The following is a 22,145-nucleotide window of genomic DNA, read 5'->3' on the forward strand; positions in this document are numbered from 1 at the left end:
AGAATGGGGGGACCTGTGAATGGTAGAGTTTATCATTATTATTATTTCCCCCTCCTTAATAGAGCTATTTTGGCCTGGATAATAAATAAGTCCTCCTCATATAAATAGTCACTTTTATTGTTTTGTTAAAATGGTCACATTGATAAGATTTGCAAACCTATATAATTACTCAGTCAAATTCACAAACTGTAGTAAGGTTTATTAAACAAGAATAATGGTAGAGATATAATTTTGGTTTCCAAGGGCTGAGGTGCTCAACTCAAAGTAGCCCAGAAGGGTATCAAGAAATGAATGAATTTATGTATATTTCATTAAATGAAAAAAATGAGAGTACAAAACTATTTGTAGATCGATCTAATCTTGTAAACTACTATAACTGAATAACTGAAGCTAACAGAAGAATAACTAACTCCCACACATGCAGAAACTAACTCTCCCACATGTGAACACTTATACAACTAAAAACAGAGACTAAGCTACATGCCATTTATGTACAATATTCAAATACAAAACGGATGTCGTTTATGCAGCACTTTGTTCTTTACTGTGATTAAGCTCCACTGTATCATGCTCTACTCTTGCTTCCTTGTAATTATCTTTGTTGTCACTCTGATACTCCCCCTTAAGAGTAGCTGGTGTGTGTATGTTCATCATTCCCATTTTGTCAACAAGATTAGAAAATTGATTGTACCCCAATGCCTTGGTAAGCATGTCTGCTAATTGGCAATGTGACCTCACATGATTTAGCTTGATAACCCCTTCCAAAACTTTATCCCTGACCACATGGCAGTCTATTTTAATGTGCTTAGTCCTCTCATGAAAAACGGGATTGGAACCAATGTGCAATGCTGCCTGACTATCACAGAACAACAATGCCTCTTTGTCATGTTTAACTCCAATATCCTTTAGAAAATATAGAATCCATACAAGTTCACATGTTGCAACTGCCATAGCTCTATACTCCACCTCTGCTGAAGGCCTGGAAACTGTGGACTACTTCTTTGATTTCCAAGACACCAAAGAATCTCCAATGAAAATGCTATAACCTGTTACTGACTTCCTTGTATCATAGCATGAAGCCCAATCAGCATCTGCAAAACCTTTCAAATGTAAATCTGCCTTGGAAGAGAGCATGAGACCCTTCCCTGGTTCATTCTTCAGATATTGTAGGATTCTATAAGCTGCATCTAGATGTGGCTTTCTTGGCTTGGACATGTATTGGCTAAGTTTATGGACAGCAAAAGTGATGTCTGGCCTTGTGATGGTCAGATACAATAACATCCCAATTAACCTTTTGTAGATGCTAGGATCTTTAAGTTCTTCACCTTCCAACTGACTTAGTTTCAGACTTTGTTCCATAAGAGTTCTAGCTGGTTTACACCCCAACATACCAACATCATTAAGCACTTCAAGAGTGTATTTTCTTTGACAAAGTGCAATTCCCTTGACTGATCTGGCAACCTCCAGTCCAAGAAAGTATTTCAAGTCACCTAAATCTTTGAGCTTGAATCTGTCATCTAACAAAACCTTGAATCTGTCTATTTCAGCCTTATCATTGCAAGCTACTAAAACATCATCCACATACACCAAAAGCATCATGAAAACATCACCTTGCCTCCTAGTAAACAATGAATAGTCAGCTTTGGACTGAGTAAAACCAAGCTGGATCAAGGTGCTAGAAAACTTGGCAAACCATTGCCTAGATGCTTGTTTAAGCCCATGCAAAGACTTATTCAGCTTACAAACTATCTCCCCCTAGAAATGAAACCCTTGTGGAAGAGCCATATAGACTTCTTCATCCAAATCACCATGCAAAAATGCATTGTTTACATCCAATTGACTAAGGAACCAGCCCTTAATGGCAGCCACAACAAGAAGTACCTTGACAGAAACCATTTTGGCCACAGGAGAAAAAGTCTCAAAATAGTCCACACCCTCTTTTTGTGTAAAACCCTTAGCTACAAGCCTTGCCTTGTACCTTTCAACTAAACCATTGGCCTTATACTTGATCTTATACACCAATTTACACCCTATAGGCTTCTTACTAGCAGGCAGGGGGGTTAAAGTCCATGTTTGATTTGCCTCAAGGGCAGCTATTTCAGCAGTCATGGCTTCTTGCCATCTGGGATCAGAAGCAGCTTGATAATAATGGGTAGGCTCAACAAGGGAAGAAATGGAACAGCCAAAAGATTTGTATGAAGGAGAGAGGTGTTGATAAGAAAGATGAGAAGAGAGTGGATGAGAAGTACCTGATTGGGAAGGAGAGACAGCAGTGACAGATGAGACCTGATTGCAGTGGTAAGCCAATAAGTAAGAGGGTTGTTTGATAGGTCTAGAAGATTTTCTAAGGGGTATAGGATCAACAATAGGATCAGGGGGCTCAACTAGAACCTCATCAAGTAAATCATCATCAATAGAATGATGAATATGAGTAATTGAATCATGAGGAACAGCAAAAGTAGATATAGGATGAATTAAAGGATCAAGAAGAGGATTAACAGCTGGAATACAAGACACAGGGATAGAACATGGTTGCTGGACAGACTTAATTGAATTTGAAACAAAAGGAAACACATTTTCATGAAATGTGACATCTCTAGAAACAAAAACCATGTGAGATTCAAGATCAAAAACTTTAAAACCTTTAACATTGAAAGGAAAACCAAGAAAGACACACTTCCTTGCTCTTAGGGAAAATTTGGATCTGTGTTGAGGAATGGTGGATGCAAAACATAGGCAACCAAAAATTTTGAGGTTAGAATAGTCTGGAACTTTGTGAAAGAGAAGCTCAAAAGGAGTCTTATTATGTAACAAAGGAGTTAGAAGCCGATTGATGAGGCAGGCAGCATGTAATACACAATCACCCCAAAACTGAAGAGGGAGTTGGGATTGAATTTGTAAGGCTCTAGCTATGCAAAGGAGGTGCTAATGTTTCCTCTCCACAACAGAATTTTGTTGTGGAGTGTAAATACAGCTGGTTTGATGCACAATTCCATGAGAATTGAAGAAATCAGGCATGTGAAATTCCTTGGCATTATCAGTTCTTACTGCTTTGATTTTAAGACTAAATTGAGTATGAACCATAATGTAGAAAGAATAGAAAAGCTGCCTAACTTCAGATTTAGACTTCATTAAAAATAACCATGTTGCTCTTGTAGCATCATCCACAATAGTTAGAAAATATTTGAAGCCATCTAAAGTAGGAGTGGAGTAGGGACCCCAGACATCCATATGAATCAAATCAAAAGCATGAGAACTGATATTATTATGAAAAGGAAAGGGCAATCTCTTAAGTTTTGCCATAGGACAGATCTGACAGCCTTTATTACAAGAAAGTTTTAAAGAAGGAATTACATGACATAGACTATTGAGTTTGACATCAGAGGGGTGCCCCAACCTGTCATGCCAGATAGATGAAGATTGAGATTGAGAAGGGACAGATGTAGAAGCAACAACAGTGAAATGACCAAAAGTATCAGTAAGATTGTGAGCAGACAAGAAGGTAGCAAATGAAGACCTGGATGATTGTTGAAGACTGTTTGACTGCAACAGGTACAATCCATCATGTGCCTTACCTACCCCAATCGTTTTCCAGAAAATAAGGTCCTGAATGAAGCAATAAGCAGACAGAAAAATACAACAAAATGGCTGTGAATGAGTTAAAGAACTGATAGACAAAAGATTAAAAGAAAAGGATGGGACACAAAGAACATCCTTAAGAATTAGGGAAGGGGAAAGAGTAACAGTTCCAATGTGGGTTACTTGAGCTGATTCCCCATTAGGTAATTGAACCAAAGACTGCCTAATAGCTGTGATTGAGGTTAGCAAATCTACTGAACATACAAAGTGATTAGTTACACCAGTGTCCAATACCCAGGTTTTACCACTATAAGCCCTCCTATTTACCACATGTGCAGCAAAAACACTATGGGAAAAATCCATACCTGCCATTGCCACATTGGCAGAAGTAGAGGAGGATGTTGCATTGGCCATTGGAGTATCTAATGCTTGAGATGGTGTTGCAAGGGAGGAGCTAGATGCACCAAACAAAGCTAAAAGTTGTTGACACTACTCAGGGGTGAAGGCAGAAAATTGATGCATTGGAGAAGCAAACTCTGAACTTGAACCTGAGGAGACTTGATGTGCCATAGCAAGCTCGTACTTGAACTTAAAACCAGGAGGAAACCCATGTAATTTGTAGCATTTATCCATAGTATGACCAGTTTTGCCACAGTGGGTACAAACTAGCCTATCCTTGCCCTTCCCACCAGAATTAACAAGATTGGTAACATGATTGACTTGATCAGTGGACACCTTAATAGCCAAAGCAGTAGAGTCTACTTTAACAACAGGTGCATTTGGGATTGATCTTTGGGTTTCTTCTTGAATCATCAAAGAGTAAACCTTGCTAAGGGATGGAATAGGATCCATGAGCAACACCTGAGACCTAACTTGGGAAAAAGACTCATTCACTCCCATTAAGAATTTCATCACAGACTCTCGACCTTGTAGATCATTAAGCCTTTTGTTGATATTGCACATACACTTTCCACAGGTGCAAGTGGGAAACGGACTAAGATTTTGTAACTGATCCCAAAAGACTTTCAACTGGGTAAAGAAGTCAGTGATGCTCATCTCACCTTGGTGTAGCTTTGCAATTTCCTTTTGAAGGTTGAACACTCTTGGTCCATTGGTTTGGGCAAAACAGTTCTTCAAGTCATTCCATATTTCTAGAGCAGTATCTTCGTATATAATGCTTGCTTGAAGCTTCGAAGAGACTAAATTGGTTAGCCAAGTTCCAACCATGTTGTCACATCTAATCCACGCTTGCACAGGAGTAGAAACCAATGGTGATGAGAGAGTAAGAGTCCCATCAATAAATCCCAGCTTATTCTTGGTGAGCAAAGCCTTCCTCACAGCTCAAGCCCAAGCAGAGTAGTTTTCTCCACCAATCAAAGGTTGTGTAACTAGCACTAAGCTTGGGTTCTCAGCATGATGCAAGAACAGAGGATCATCCATTGGTGGTTCTTGAGAAGAAGAGGAAGATGGATTTCCAGGTATAGAACCATTAGTAGAACCAGTTGTGGTTGTGGTTGTGGCAGCGGAAGCCATTGATGATAAAGAAAAGAAGATTTTCTTTAAAGAAAGAAGAAAGAAGAATTTTCTCAGACAACAGAGTGCTTTCTCGAGAAAATTGAAGAAGAAAAAGAAAGAAAATAAAACCCTAAAAAGATTTGGAAATTTGCTCTGATACCATATCAAGAAATGAATGAATTTCTGTATATTTCATTAAATGAAAAAATGAGAGTACAAAACTATTTATAGATCGATCTAAGCTTGTAAACTACTCTAACTGAATAACTGAAGCTAACAAAAGAATAACTAACTCCCACACGTGCAGAAACTAACTCTCCCACATGTGAACACTTATACAACTAAAAACAGAGACTAAGCTACATGCCGTTTATGTACAATATTCAAATACAAAACGGATGTCGTTTATGCAGCACTTTGTTCTTTACTGTGATTAAGCTCCACTGTATCGTGCTCTGCTCTTGCTTCCTTGTGATTATCTTTGTTGTCACTCTGATAAAGGGTAATAGTTGTACTGGGGTCAGTTGACTGGAAGTTTTTTGTTTTCTTAACTCTAGCTTAGTTGCCCCAATAAAGGATTATGAGACAAACATGTAATGGGATTTTTCATTTTGTCACTAGGAATTGATTTTGATTTTGATTTTGATTTTGATTTTGATTAATGACTTGAATTTACAATCAATTCTTTCTTATTGATTTTTCTTGACTTCACATATTTGATGCTATAGGTTGATTACTGGAGTTCTGCAGCTAGCTGAGGGTTCACACTTAATCGTTGATGAGACCCAATTGAAAGCAGGGACCCTCAACCCTGTTGGAGTGGATAATACATGGCTGTTAAAAAATTTGATGGAGCCGCAGAAGGTACTTCATCGTTTGTATATGTATGCATGTTTACATATATATCTCCTACTCCTTGTATATTGGCCTATATGAATTAAGACTTGAGAGAGATGTGCTGGACTTTCTAGTGCACAATAGTAGGCAAAATCTGCATTACGTTTTCTGCTAAAGTCAGATTATGTTGCAAGAAATATTACCTGTGCCTTAGCTTCATGGAGCTACTAGATGGGTGTTGCTCATAGACATGATTTGCAATATATGAACTTGATATATTTAGGCGCCTGTCTGTCAAGCTTTGCAAGGAGGAGGGGCTTAAAGAACTTTAAGCACTCTAGCAAAATTTACCATGTGCTTGGCAATTTTGCTAAAGAGCTCTAAGAACCAACTAGAAGTTGAGAAATAAAGTTGTGGTTTAATATATATAGAGAGGTGGAGGGTGTGAGTTTTGGACACGTATTTGTGACATGGTGAGTAAGGGCTTTGCATGAGGAACAAGTTTCAAGGCTACTGTTTAGGTTCAGTTGATATCGACTTGTGGCTTGGGTATCTCTATCACTAAGTTCATTAAAAGGAAGTGAGCTTACCTTTATGTGTGTACTGATGTACTCATGTGCATGTACCCTTTAATTAATTCTTGTCTATTCTCTACACTCTAGAGAATCTAGAGATTGACTTGCTGGCGACAAATATCTAGATTTGGATGAATATAAACCATTCTTTTAAACTTTTAATCAATTGAAAAATTTTGACTTACAGATTTTCTAGGAGTTCCAAGTCATGTGTTAGAACTTAGAAGCCCGATTTAATTTGTTCTAGCTAGATTGTATTAGAGCATTTTCTTGGTTTGACTATTAGTTTTATCCTTCCTCCTGAATTCATGTTGCATGGTAAGTGTTGCGTACGAGTGAATGTTTTAAGACAATCTGGAGGGAGGGAAGTTGGATAACTTTGTGGAAAATAAGTTGTGGTTTTTATTGCTTTTTCTTAGCGGGTCCTGATTTTAAAATTGTATGGTATGGCACATTTACCGATTTATACATCTAACATCACTTTCATCTAGGTCTAATCATTATCAATTCTATTATGCACCAATTATAACTAAACACATATATTTGTGAGATACGTATGGAACATGAGCTTAATTTATTATGTAAAATATATCCAAGAGTTCAAACAAGTGATTACAAAGCATAAGATGGTTTGCTACTTGTGTTTGTTTGTGAAAAATGGTTCTTTTTAACTTTGTGAGTGTAGGAAAATGGTTTGCTATTTCTGTTTTTTTGTCTCAAATTTTGTTCTTTATGGACTTGAACCTTAAATTTCTGCAGGGAGCAAGCTTACTGCAAGGAAGTGATGGCAGGTATGGCAAGACTGGAACTTTGAGGTCAGTTGGGAAGTGTTGTTGCTGCTTGCTGGCTATGGCTATACTTCTTCATGCAATTAGAATGTAAAAAACTCCTTGTAAAGATTTTTTGTGATGTATAGGATCTTTTGTCAGTAGAATTTACAAACAGATATATTTTTTGTTGGGAACTAGCAAAATTTTGGCAATGAACTTCAAAAAATTTAGTATTTATTAAGTATCTGTTGGGAACTTGTTTTGTATTTCTTCATGCAAATTTGGGCAGGAATTTGAAATAAAATGTTTATAGCCGCGTTTTTATAAACGCAACTATAGACAAAACCCATATCAGAGGTTTTAGCCGGGTTTGGAAAACGCAGCTATAGGGTAGACTAAAGCCGCGTTTTAGAAAACGCAACCCAAAGCGGGTCTATAGTTGCGTTTTTTATAAAACGCAGCTATAGGTCTCAACTTATAGGGGTGGAAAAACACAGCTATAGGGTGTAGAAAACGCAGCTATAGACTCAGTTTGGGCTGCATTTTTAAAAACGCAGCTCTAGACCCGGTTTGGGCTGCATTTTTAAAAACGCAGCTTTAGGTCCTCCAGGAGGCTATAGTCGCACAGGATAGGCCGTGTTTGGAAACACGGCTATAGCTGCGTTTTTAGGGTCTATAGCTGGGTTTTTCAAATGCGGCTATAGCCCTCTTTTTTGGTAGTACACTCACACATGCAGTTACTTCCTACTTAGTGGATGATATTGCTTTCACGGACATAAGATTTCTTTCCGTAGAGAATTATTAATTAAACGGTATTTGAGTATGGACATGGCTCTCAAAATTCATGTATCTATTCACAAAATTTGTTGGTTCTGGGAGTTTTGTCTTTAGCAAATGCAATTCCTAGATGGACGCAACTACAAGACATCCTTGAAGGGCCAGTGAAGCGCTTAATTTTAGTGGCTAGTGGTCCTCTTGCATTTGTCAAATGCACATCATGAAGTATCCCTCGCCTAGTTAGATTCACCATTGTTGGCAATGATAAGGGAATGCCATGAATAGTGCTTAATTAACTTTATTTGGTGTTTCTTGATAAGACATTCAGAGTTCAAATCTCCTCTCACATATTTTTTTTGTAACTATTGATTTATCAAAATAGGAAAGAGTTGTAAACATCATTAAAAAAATACGATCCATACCAAAGAACCTCCGTACAGATTACAACTCCGTGAAAAGAGGACCATATAAACTTGGTATTCTTTAAGTCACTGTGTACACAATATAGGATAGTAGAAAAGCTTCATCAAGTATCTCTAATTTCAACTGGATGTTGTACACCATATAGTTAATCTATGTAGGTCAGCTGGATGTTCTTCTCTGTTCTGTTTGATTCACAGCAACTTCAACAAAGCTGTCAATGCTCTAAATGGGGTCTTAGAGTAACTCTAGTTCCTATTCTCTTTTAACAATCTGCCAGATGTGAGTTCTGCTCTCAATTATGAGTTTACAAAATTAATTGAACCATCCTTACAGGACAATATGCAACGTGCTTATGATTGTCTGCTTGGCGAGCATGTAAGGCTAATTCACCTTTTAAAGTTTAAACATCCTTGTATAACAATTGATACTTTGGTATTCGCTCTGGTGGCAGCTCACTATCAGCTTGCCTTTCATGGCCCCTCTATGTATTGCCTAGAAGAATGTTAAGGGGAAAAACAAATGTTATTAACATATTTACATATTATCCTTTATACAAGCAAGGAGTGTATTACAGAAGAAGCAAATATGAACATAGTTTAAAGAAAAATAAAATTTATAAAGAACAAGAGTCGCAATGTTTCCTATAGGTGACCCAGATTTTCCATTGACTAAAAAGAAGAACATTTGTTGTCCTAGTAAAGTTACTTGTTACCTCCAACACAGTTTGTTCATCCGTCATTTTGTGTGTCCTAAAACATTATCCACTCTGAAAAGTCAATACACACAATTCCTTTTTTTTTTTTTTTTTTGGATAAGTAAAATGTAAAAGTCAATAGACACAATTCCTACCTTACATCCATCATATATTTTTTGCTAAGTAGTTTATTAAAATATATGATTCAGCATACAACTGAGGAACTCTTAGCTTATGCGACAAAGTATTAAACAAAGATGTGAAGAAAGAAATGCTACCACTAAATCTGCAAAGTTGCTAAAAGATTATAGCAGACTTTCCACTGAACCATACAGCAATGTACTTACCCATTATTTCTTTTGAGAGAGTTATGACTTACGATGTAGGCCACATGCCAATGCCACAACAAATATTAACTGCTAAGACTGATGCTTGCTCATCAATTCATTCAATGAAGTTTTCCCATATTAATCTAGCACCTAAAACAGCTCCAATTTTGGTATTTGAAAATTTTTAGTATCCAATATCTACTGCTGAAGAGAAAGTTTCCACCTTATCTCTTCTTTTTAAGAGTCTTTCCCTTGGAGAGAGAGAAAAAAAAAAGTTTTTCCTACATTGATTCATGGCCCAAGATAACATTGACAAAATCATAGCTGTAGTTTAAATTTTCAATTACTCCACCTCTACTGCTCAAAAGAAATTATTGTAAATAAACTATGCTGCAAAATCTTGATTCACATTACAGGACTTAACACTACAAAGGAAAGGACTGGTGAAAATAAAAGTCTTCTGGATATTGATGTCACTACTAGGTAAGTAAATCAAAACAAAGCCGATGATGTATTTACATTTATGCATGTGCTAATGGTGATTGGAAGCAGCTTATAATTGTTTGAGTATCAAGGCAGACTAGTTTCACAAAAGCATATAAACGAAAATGAATTTAAATTCCAATGGCAAGACTAACAATTAACATAACTGAGCCTTAACTCCATTCAGTTTCTAAGGAGCTACAAGTTGCTTACCTCTACCACATCAATGAAATCCTGCTTTTTGTGAAAAGCGCCTACCCATTTAGTGTGATCTGCAGTCCTGCCAACCAAAAACAAAGAAATGATACTAGAATCTGAAATTTTAAGTCCCTAAATTCATAGTCGCATGACATCATTTTCAAAATACAAGAGATTCAGCTAAATTTTTTTGTTTAGAAACAGATTCTCATTCTTTCAAGGGCATGATAAAATGTTTGCAATGTATGATCACAGTCAATGCATTATACCACCTACACAGTTCACCTCTTGCTTACATAAAATACAATGTGACTATAATTGTAATAAGTCTGTGAAAGGCCAATGAAAAAGAGATATCGGTGCAAACTTTGTTTAAGATTCAAGTGCAAGAAAACTAAATAATTGTTCCGACTTCCATAGGTCCAATCATCATGTTTAACAAGAAACTTACAGTTCTAAGCAAAGAAAGGCAGGCCTACAAACAAAATTGGAAAGGCATTTTTTTTCCTTTATTTTTATTTTACATCATTTTATGTGTATTTAAATTTGTTCAGTATAGGGAAGTTGCTTGACAAAGGCACCACTCTTAATTTTTTTTTTTTTTTTTTTTAAAGAATCACACACATTAAATACAAGAACTCACAATTATAGTTCAAACTTAGCAATAATTGAAAGGGCTTTTGAGACATACAGCTCTACTGCTAGAATAACATGATAAACAAACAACAAAAAAACAGTGTTCATACATACCCAGAATCCATCTTCATGTGATGAGCATTGAAGAAGAAAACTGTTGAAGGTATGAAAGTAATGTCAAAATACTTAACATAAACTTGAATTTCATCGAAATCAATATCTACAAGTGCTACACTTGCAAATTTGGACACCTCACGAGCTGATTTAGAAAGCTGTGTAGACAAAAACAAATTGAGTTCACATGCTTCAAAATTTCAAGAACAATAAAAACTCAAAAAGAGAGAGAGAGGAGGGAGAGTGGCATACAACGTCATCAAGTTGGAGGCAGATGGGATCTGAAGCGCGGCCAAAGCAGAGCACGAGAAGTCGAGAACATTGTCAATGGTGTCTCTGATGATTGCGTCCTCCTCTTGTCTCTGATGGTAACTACTCATTCTCTCGAATCTCTCCACTCCTAGATTTTGGGGCTCGGTTAATGTACCTATTATATTGTCAATTTTTTCCAGGCCAAAGATTACTAATTCAAAAAATATACATATTATCATCTTTTATTATGTAGAAGAACAAATTAAATAAACAATTAATATTTCTAGTCTCTTTTTTTTTTTTTTTTTTTTTTTTTTTTTTTGCAGCACCCTAGTCCCACAGACGGCGCCAAACTGATGAAGCGTAAGTTTGTCAGTCAAGTAAGTTCGTCAATAGAGTAAGCTCGTCAATCGAGTTGGTCAAATGGAAGCAATCCTCAGCCTGCATGAACGTACTCTCAAAGGTGGTCACCGTGTGGTGTCTGCCACAATGCCTCCGATGCTAAAGTCAGTATAAGAAGCTCTTTGGGAATAAACAATATAATTGAACAGAATGAAAGAGATCTCTTAGTGTCTAGATATGTATGTACCTTTTACTTGGCAATGTGTAGGCTTTATATATGCTTTTCATAGCTTCTAGCCGTTGGAGTAGTTATAGAGGTCTTAATGCTCCTCTTGGTAACATTTGGTGCTGTGTAATGTGGCTTTAATGTGCTCCAACGGTTCATACGATTGGCTTTGTAACCATCCGGGTGTTTATGGGCGGCATTGAATGAGGCATTTATCATCGTCAGTGGAGTGAGTATTCGTCACTGAAAAGCTGTTCTTGTCTGTACAATTGGTCTCGTCTATACTTGATTTCGTCAGTCCCATCAATCATCTTTTATTTTGTAGAAGAACAAATAAAAATAAACAATTAATATTTCTAGTCTTTTTTTTTTTTTTTTTTTTCCAGCACACCGTTCCAAGGGTGTAAAGTGCAGATGGTTATGGCTTATCGAGAAATCTAGAGATGTTGTATACAATTATGCAGAATCGTGTTAATAATTTCTCAGGCAGGATCAAAAGATCTTTTCTTTTTTTTTTGGTGATGATTTCATGATTAAAAGCGTAATACAGAGCAAAGAGCCTAATAAGACTCAAGACACCAGCAGAAAAAGAGTAGCCTCAAGTCTGCAAAGACATATGAAAACCCATTAAAAAACAGCTAAATACAGCACAAGACAAGACAGACCAACAGAGCTCTATTAGCCCATCATTAAGCACGATAGATAATACTGCCCCAATTAACCATATTAAAATTTAGATTTAGTTCAACATTTGGTAATTAAAATAGGATATCAAATATAATGACAAACATATACATCAAATAACAATAATTCACCATTAGAACCAACCCAACAAAGTCAATTTTCCCATCTCAAGGTGAGCCTAATTATAAATTTCCTCCTGATAAAATTGTTTGCTAATTCCCAACAAATAGTAGCCTCTATTACAGAAAGATTTTTTTTTTTCCTAAAATTATCCAATGGGAAAGAACCACAGAGATGAGCCAAATTAGTAATATTTATTTTTATTAAGTAAAAGTCCAATGGGACTTAATGTGTATGTTCATGAATGAATTTCACAAAACAAAATTGAAGTCATGGGTTTGGAAGTTTGGTACTTTGCCATCAAAATTTAAAAAGAACAAATTTTGGAATTATTTCATATCGTTTTTGGGGATATTCGATGGGAAGTCTGCCGACCGAGAGAAGACGGTTTCGTTCCACTCTTCCCAGGTCTCTACTAAGGTTAAGGTATTGTTTTACTGAGTTTCGTTAAGGATCTGTTTGGATAACGCTTATTTTGCTGGAACCGAAAACTTATTACTGAAAGTACTGTAAATAAAGGTAAAAGTTAGTTGAAATAATACAGTGGGGTCATAAATAATACCAATAAGTGCAAGGGGGTCCATAAATAGTAACAAAAATAAGCTAAAATAGTAAAATAGTAAAATAATTTTAATTTTTCATTCTTATCCAAACGCATGCTAAAAGTCTCAAATTTTTGCCGATAAATGAAAAGGTAATTTTTTATCAAAGAAAGTTTTTAAAAAGAAAATCTTTGCATTGAATGTAACTGTTTGTTTTTCTTAATTTTAAAGTGTAGAACTCATTAATTTTCACATACAAATGTTAAAATAATTTATTAATCTTTCGTTAACAAATAAACTTATACTCAAATTTTATTTAGAAATATTAAATATATAATTTTATTAAAACTTTCAATCATAATTTTGTTAATATTTGGTTGCTTTAATCAACAGATTGTGTTTATTTTAATTGCATACAATATATATTTTTTTTTAATTCGGTGATTTTGCATCTAAAAAAATAGATTTTAAATGAAAAAATACCATAAGATAATTAATATTTAATTCATATTTAAAATATAAGACTAAGCCCACTAAAAATAGTTGTCTTAGGCTCAAAAGCACCTTGAGCGGGCCATGTATACACACCCAATAGAAGTCTGGAACGGGCCAGAGCCCAATTGAGGTCAGGTAAGTACATGACGTTAACTAACGGGTTCATAGTTACGGCGTCACTTGCGTTTTATTTTTCCTAAAAATATTTTTTTTTATTCATAGTTACTATTCACTAACAATGCAATGACCAAAAAATTAAAACATTAATATATATTTTTTGTTTTTTTTATTTTTTATTAAATAAAAAATTTGATAAGTATGATTATTATCAATATCATTTATTACGTAAATCCGTGTAATAAACAGGAAAGCTTGACTTTAAGTACTATTCTAATTGTAATGATTACTTCATTGAAAAAAATTCTAACCATTAGAGCATCCACAGCCGGGTTCTAAATCCTATCTTATTTTACCACCTCAAAAAATCACTTTTTCAATTATACAATACAATTTTACAATTCTCCAACATCCCAACTTTTATATCCCAATCTTACTCATTAAAATAATATTTTTACACAATAAAATAATATTTCTCACAATTACCATTATACATTACAACACATTATTTATACATTATTTATTCTTTCTCTCTCTTTCCTTCTGATCAGAACCACAATCACGACCACCGCTGCACACCACCACCGCTGCCACCACCACCACCGCAACCCAGAAACTACAGTCAACACCAAAAAAAAAAAAAAAAAAAAAAAAAACCCAGAAAAAATCACAACAACAAATCACCATGATCGGAACCCAAGAACAAATCAACAATGCCCAGAGAACAACAACAAATCAACAAATCACAATGCATCAACAAACCCAGCCTCGCCATCGTCATCGTCGGAACAACAAATCAACAAATCACAACAACCCAGAGAACAAACCCAGCCTCGCCATCGTCGGAACCCATCAACAATGCATCGGAACCCACCTCGCCATCGTCAGAACCCATCAACAATGCATTGGAACCCACCTCGCCATCGGAACCCATCAACAATCCATGCCGATCTCCGTGGAACGGATCTCCATCGGAACGGAACCCACCTCGCCAAACCGATCTCCATCGGAACGGAACGGAACCCATTGGAACGGATCCGGCGTGAGCTCCGATCCGGCTGGTGATTCGGCGAGAGAGAGAGGGGATGAGAAAGAAAGAAGGAAGAGAGAGAAAAGAAAGAGATAAAATGAGGGAGAGAGAAATTTGCCGGTAAAGTTATTAAAAAATATTTTTTTTTTATACCATCTTGCTACAGTACCATCTTACATTTGAGATGGTACTGTAGCAAAATCTCAAATTTTTTTTAGCATTTGGGATAAAGCCTTCCGATTGCTGATGGATTTTGGGGTTTAAATGCCAAATGCTCTTAACATTTGGCATTTAGAAACCCAAATGCGGATGCTCTAAGACATATAGAGCTCTAAGAGCATCCACAGTAGATGTGCCAAATGCCAAATATTTGGCACATTTGGCACACCAAACACAAAAATGGAGCATTATCAAATGTTCTAAATCTCAAAAATTATGCCACATTGCTACAATACTGTCTCAAATATGAGACGATACGGACAACAATGGCAAAATATATATTGTTATTTTATTCTCGTTTTCTCTCTCTTCATCACAGATATCTCTCTCTCCGTCTTCTCATCTCTGTCTTGTCTCTCATCTTTGTCTTCTCTATTCGTCTTCCACAGCACGTCGATCACCAAAGGCCATCACTCAACGTCGCCAATCTCACCAAAGACCACCACTTGACGTTGTCGACCATCTGTCTTCTCTATTCCGCTTCGGGTTCTTTTTTTTCTTTTTCCCTTTTTCTTTTTTCCGTTCACGTTTTTTGGCTGTGGTTTGATGGGTGGGTTGGGCAATGGGTGGGTTCGGGTTGTGGGTTATGGCGGTGGGTGGGTTGAGATGGTGATGGGCGGATCAGTGGTGGTGGGTGGGTCGGCTGGTGATGGGCAAATCGGTGGTGGGCGAATCAGTGGTAGTGCTGATCTCTGTTCTGATTTGTTTTTGTTTTTCTGTTTTAGTGGTTGTGATTTGATGGTGGATTTGGTGGTGGTTGTGGGTTGATTTTGGTGGTTATGGTTTTTTTTTTTTTTTTTTTTTTTTTTTTTTTTTTTTTTTTTTTAAGAGAGAGAGAGAGAGAGAGAGAGAGAGAGAGAGAGAGAGAGAACAAAATTTAGCTACATACTTTTTTTTTTGAGCTTAAGACAACAATTTTCATTAAAAAAAACTTGCAATTTAAACAATTTATTGATGACATAGTTATTAATATTTAATTTTATAGAAATTTTGCAAGTATGGAGGGTATAAGAAGAAGATGTAATCTAACAGTGGATTTATCAAAAAATTCATCTTCAATAAAAAAAATATTGAGTAAGATTGTAGCCTAAGGTTACAACCTTACTCAATAATATAAACATTACTATAGATTTTAAAAATCTAACTATTGAATTGGATGTTCTTTACACTCTTAATACATATGTTAAATTTTGTGTCAATCATATATTATTTACTATATTATCTTGAAGCTTATATTTTATGCATAATTTTAAATTATAAAAACTTGCAATTTAATAATAAGAATCATTAACTCCTTCCTTATATATATATATATATAGAGAGAGAGAGAGAGAGAGAGAGAGAGAGATAAGGACAAAATTTGGCTACATATTTGGTTGTAGCTTAAGACAACAATTTTCATTAAAAAAAACTAACATGACTCCATATTTTTAAAAGGACAAAATTTAGTTACAAAATTGGTTGTAGCCTAAAAATTTAGTTACAAAATTGGTTGTAGCCTAAAACTACAATTTTACTCAATAATATAAACATCATTATATATTTTGAAAATCTATCTGTTGAATTAGATGTTCTTTAAGCTTTTAATACATACGTTAAATTTTGTGTCAATCAGATATTATTTACTATATGATTTAGAAACTTATATTTTATGTATAATTTTAAATTTAAAAAAAAAAAACTTGTAATTTAAACAATTTATTGATGACGTAACTATTGATCTTTAATCTTATAGAAATTTTGCAAGCATGGAAGATAAAAGAATGAGATGTAATCTAATGGGGTGGATTTGTCAAAATTCACCTTCAATAAAAAAAAATATTGAGTAAAGTTGTAAGCTTGTAACCTTAGGCTATAATCAATTTTGTAATTAAACTTTGTCATTTTTAAAATTTAACCATTGAATTGTATGTTCTTTATGCTCTTAACGCATATGTCAAAGTTTGTGTTAAGCTGTTGTTATTTATTGTATGATTCATAGAGTTATTTTTTATGCATAATTTTAGATTACAAAAATTTACAAATTTAAATAATTAATTGATGATATAGCTATTAATTGTTATTCTTCTGGAAATTTTGTAAGTATAAAGGATATAAAATAAAAATATAATCCAATAGTGGATTTATCAAAATTCATGTCCAATAAAAAGATATTAAGTGAGATTGTAGCCTTAAACTACAACAAAATTTGTAACCAAATTTTGTCTATAAGTTAATACAAAGTGTTATGTAACTCAACTAACACTTCTTTTTTTTTTTGTGCTTCCAGCAGAAACTTCTAGGGTTCAAAGAATAATTTTTTTTTGGTAAAAAAAATAATAATTTATACATAAAAATAAAACATATGTCTAGTCAATGTTAACAAAATATATATATATATATATATGTATATATATGTAGATACAATAATTATTTATTAATGTATCTCAAGTTAATCATCTATCAACGAGTAATCATTTTTTTTTAACAATTTTACTTAATTTTAAAGTTAGGCTATCCAAAATTCTTTTATATTAATAATATTATGTTGTTCTAATCCAATTTAGCACCTAATTCCAATTTGTTCAAATCCAATTATGTCAATCAAATGTAATTTACCATTCATCCATATACTTATCTTTTATGCATTATTTTAAACTACATGAACTTGAATTTAAACAATTAATTGATGACATAGATATTGATCTTTGATAATTTTTAGATTTTATAAGTATGAAGAATATATGAAGATAATGTAAAATTGACGTCTAATTAAAAAAAAAAAAATTATGTGATGTAACTTTAAGTTACATTAGGTGCAACTTGAATGCATATACATATATATATATATATGTATATATAAGGTTGGGTTAATGTTACACTTGGTGTAATTTCAAGTAATGTTGCATCACCCAATAACCTGTTATAGAATTCATATTTTGAGAATTCCCCCATTAAATTATATGTTCTTAACCTGCATGCTAATCGGATGTTATTTACCATTTGATACATAAACTCATATTTTATGCATTATTTTAAACTACAAAACTTGAATTTAAACAATTTGTTGATGACATGACTATTGATCTTTGATCATTTTTAAATTTTGTAGGAATTGAGAGTATACGAAGATAATGTCATCTAACAGTGGATTAACTTACATCCAATTAAAAAATATTGAGTGGTGTAACATTGCTTAAAATTACACTAGGTGTAACTTGAACCTTACAGAGAGAGAGAGAGAGAGAGAGAGAGTATTAAATTGCAATTAGGGTCCCACTCCTTTTTTCACCCCTTATTGTCTAAAATATTTTGCATTAATCATTTTTAATCTCTTTGAAATTCATTCGAAACTGAAAATACAAATTTCTTAACACTAATGTTGTACTATTAATATTCAATAATATTTTATCGGACACACCTTAGGTAAAATATATATTTATCATCAAACTAAGATACAACTAATGTAACTATTTATTAATGTTATACCATTATTGAATTACACAGCATTAATAAAAATTTAAATTTTTATTAGATTAATATATTAAGGATCACATTGTTGAATTGTATATTCTTATTAATATTAACATGAAGTTTAGTATTCGTTCAACAAAATCATTTTCTGTGTAATTTTAAAATATGAAAATTGAATTTTAAATATTATATAAATACAATAATTATTGATCTGCAATCATCTTAAAGTTTTGCAAGTATAAAGAATATGAAGAAAAATACAATCAAGCAGTGGACTTATCAATATACACTTCCAATAAAAAGTTATTTACTAGTGTAATATACATATGCTAAACCATGAACTAATTATAATAACATACTTATAATAGTTGCACTACAAATAGGATTAAGATTACTTTGCTTATATTAACTTGTATATATTTAGACATGTAAAGTGACCTTTATTATTTAAATAATTTTAAAATTAATCAGTATTTACATGATATAATTTTTAAAACTATTGTGATTTTTTAATTATAAAATATCTAATTTATTTAATGGGAAAATATTGATTTAAAATGTTTGAAAAATATTAATTGAGATAAATATGATTAAAAAGATAGTTTCCATTTATTGATGAAAAAAAAATTATTTTGAGTTATGTGAAGACTAACTTTTTTGAAAAAAAATACTAAGTATTTTAACACATACAAAAGTAGAGAAGAGAAAGTTTTAAAAAAATTGACAGTAATTTATATTCAAAAGAGTCTAACTTTTAGATACACAACACAAGTTTTAAACCTCTTTAACTTATATTTATTTTCCGATAAAAGATTAACTCACAGTTTTTTCTTTTTGAGAAGTAAAGACTAACTTGATATAACTTTTGTTAGATAAAAAGTAACATATTTTTTTAATCGTGTCATAAACATATTTACTACATAACTAATATATATACAAGTCACGGGGTCAGATTCAAATTACATCTAATGTAAATCTAAGCGACATTACACCACTCTATAATTTTTCATTAAAAGAGTAGTTTGACGAATCAACTATTTGATAATATTTTCTTCTTATACCCTTCATCATTGCAAACTACCAAGATAATTAGTAATTAGTGACTATCTCATCATATATATATTTTTTAAAACTTTAAAATATAGTCAAAACTCGTGTTTGTGAACCAAACACTAAATAATAACCGACTAACGTGAAGTTTGATATGCACGTTAAGATCAACAAAATTATGTAATCCAATGACCAGATTTTCAAAATATTAATCTTATAAAAAAAAAATTGCAAAAGCTACGTTAAGTCTAACTTAATCCTTATCCTATATATAATGAATATGCTATACTTTTGAGTTTGGATTTTAATTTTTAAAAATATACTATATATGAGTGTATTTATTTATTTATTTATTTTGTGGAGGAGAGAAGAAGATGAATTTGGACTACCTCAGTCCACTTTTTTTTTTTTTGTTTTTTTTTTTTTCAAAAGTAGAAAGCAATAATCAGCATGAAATCATAAAGATGCGATTCAGCGGGCCTCGAGAATCTAGCCTCACATGAAAATGCTACTGTGATCGATAAGTCTTTCCCTTGTTTTCTATAGTCTATATCAGAATGACTGCAATTTCAAAAGAGCATGCATGCGGTGGGCACAGCCTTCACTTCACCTTAGGAGAAAGCTATCTGAGTAAATGGAGCACTACATGAGGTGCACGCGAAATGCTTGATGACTCCAAAATTATTGTGGGATCACCTTTGTCTCCATGTGAAAAAAAGCCTTTCTTTTTAAAAAAAGACCTTGTATTCTCTCCCGCAGAAGTCTAAAGAAAGTCGTTTTTGGAGGTAAAGATTTTTTTTTTCAGAGACAAGATTTAAAGTTTTCAAAACTTCTTTGTAATAATTACATCTTAGCATTATATCAATACACATGTAAAACTTATGACATTAATAGATCACAAAGGTCACGTGAATGATTCTTTTACTGTTTTTGGAGGTAAAATTTTCTTAGTGATCAGATCTAAAACTCTCACATCTGTTTTGTAATGATTATAACTTATCATTATACCATGTAAATTCTTGAGACAATAATAGATTGCAAGAACTCCAAAAAGTACAGACATAAATACAGGAATGACACAACAATATAAGTAATATTTGCAAAAATTATAACATAACATAACTGGGTATGACACCAATATGACACCAGTATATATGACACAAGTACAGCACTTTTAATGAAGTATCTATACTTATTAGGACACACGAATGCTTCACTATTTTTTTTTATATATATATAATTTTTCTGTTCTGATAAACACCAAAATCGTCACTAGATCATCATGTTCTCTTACTGTCAATTTTTGGCCACATTGAGCAACATAACACTGCCATCAGAGTTGAAATGTTGTCATGCTATTAGATATGGGAGGATGCCAAGTTGGACCAGACTAACTATTCTTGCTAAGTGCTTACCGGCGCTGAACAAGACAAGTTGATCTACCATTAATTTGTTGCCAGCAGAAAGATAGAGTTTGAAAATAAGTATGTGTTTGGATTCACTGAAACTACGTCTTTGCGTGTTTTACGTCTCTTTTTTCTTTTTTTATTTTATTTTATTTTATTTTTTGGCTACTATTTATAAACAGTAGCCACATTATTTAACTTTTTAACTTATTTTCAGTCACATCAGTAGATCTCGTGCATTGTTTACAGGACCCATAAATTCCACTTTTCAATAACTTTTTTATTAAAAATGAGTCACACGGTACTATTCATACATTTAAAAATTATTTTATTACAATATTTTTAATTTTTAGTTTTCAACCAAATAAGTTGTATTCAAATAAGTTGTATTCAAAATACCCTAAATATCTTTTGGTCGTGAAGACGAGGACCATGAGGCTAGCTATCAAAGACCAAGTGCCGAAAGTACGTCAGCGTGTTAGCCCGCAAACCCAGTAGTTGAATGCAACATCGCTCGATGACTATGAGTCAAAGCAGTAGTCACCGCCCTTTGCTCCACTTTCATTAATGCTGAGAACTTTTTTATTTATTTATTTAAAAAGATAAAATTAAATTAAAAAATTGTACATAAAATAAATAAGTTGAATAAGGTGAAAAATGATTCAATCTTACCTTTGCCTTCACTTTCTTTTTAAAATCAACATATATATAAAAATCAACCCATAATTAATTTTGATTTATATGAGATCAAAGAGGTCAAAGGCAGTGCAATTGTTTGATTTTAATAGTTAAATTTGACAGCAAATACATAAACTAAATTTGACACATTTAATATAGTACAATATGAAAATCACTACTAAAGTTTGGATTAATACTAGACACACTATCAAGACTTTTTAGAAATACCCGTGTGCAAACTGCACTAAATAAATCAAAGCTTGCGGGGGACTTGTTTCATCTAATTTGGAATATAATAACTCCAAATACACCAAAACACCAAAAAAAAAAAATCATAATATTTTTCAAAACTACTAAAGTTATAGATTGTGATTAGCATATAATAAAAGTGATTTTAATGATGGTCCCAATAAATTTTTCCCTTAATCACAATTTGTTACCTAGCAAGTTATCAAAAAAATTTGTAAAATTTGTTATTCATGTCACATTGTTTCATTCAAAAAATTAAAGGTCAAGTTTTTTAAGTTGGATGCTATTATCATTCCTTGATGTCTAATACTATTGTCAAGTCTTTTCCTTAGAAAATTATTTGGAGATCCAA

General features: G+C 33.2%; 1 protein-coding gene and 1 pseudogene across 1 annotated transcript; both read right to left on the reverse strand.

The window, feature by feature from the left end:
• Positions 1-4,068: 4,068 nt before the first annotated feature.
• Positions 4,069-4,806, reverse strand: LOC112040132 (uncharacterized). Its single transcript, XM_024073034.1, has one exon. The coding sequence runs from the start codon at positions 4,804-4,806 to the stop codon at positions 4,069-4,071; it is 738 nt and encodes a 245-aa protein (XP_023928802.1).
• Positions 4,807-8,454: 3,648 nt separating this feature from the next.
• LOC112040127 (uncharacterized) lies at positions 8,455-11,443 on the reverse strand (annotated as a pseudogene).
• Between the last annotated feature and the right edge of the window lie 10,702 nt (positions 11,444-22,145).

Source organism: Quercus suber, unplaced genomic scaffold (genome assembly GCF_002906115.3).
Source record: "Quercus suber isolate HL8 unplaced genomic scaffold, Cork oak 2.0 scaffold_552, whole genome shotgun sequence".
NCBI classification, from domain to species: Eukaryota; Viridiplantae; Streptophyta; class Magnoliopsida; order Fagales; family Fagaceae; genus Quercus; species Quercus suber.

Coding starts and splice junctions, on each gene's coding strand:
- LOC112040132 (XM_024073034.1), bottom strand. CDS start 4,806: ATGGTTGGAACTTGGCTAACCAATTTAGTCTCTTCGAAGCTTCAAGCA.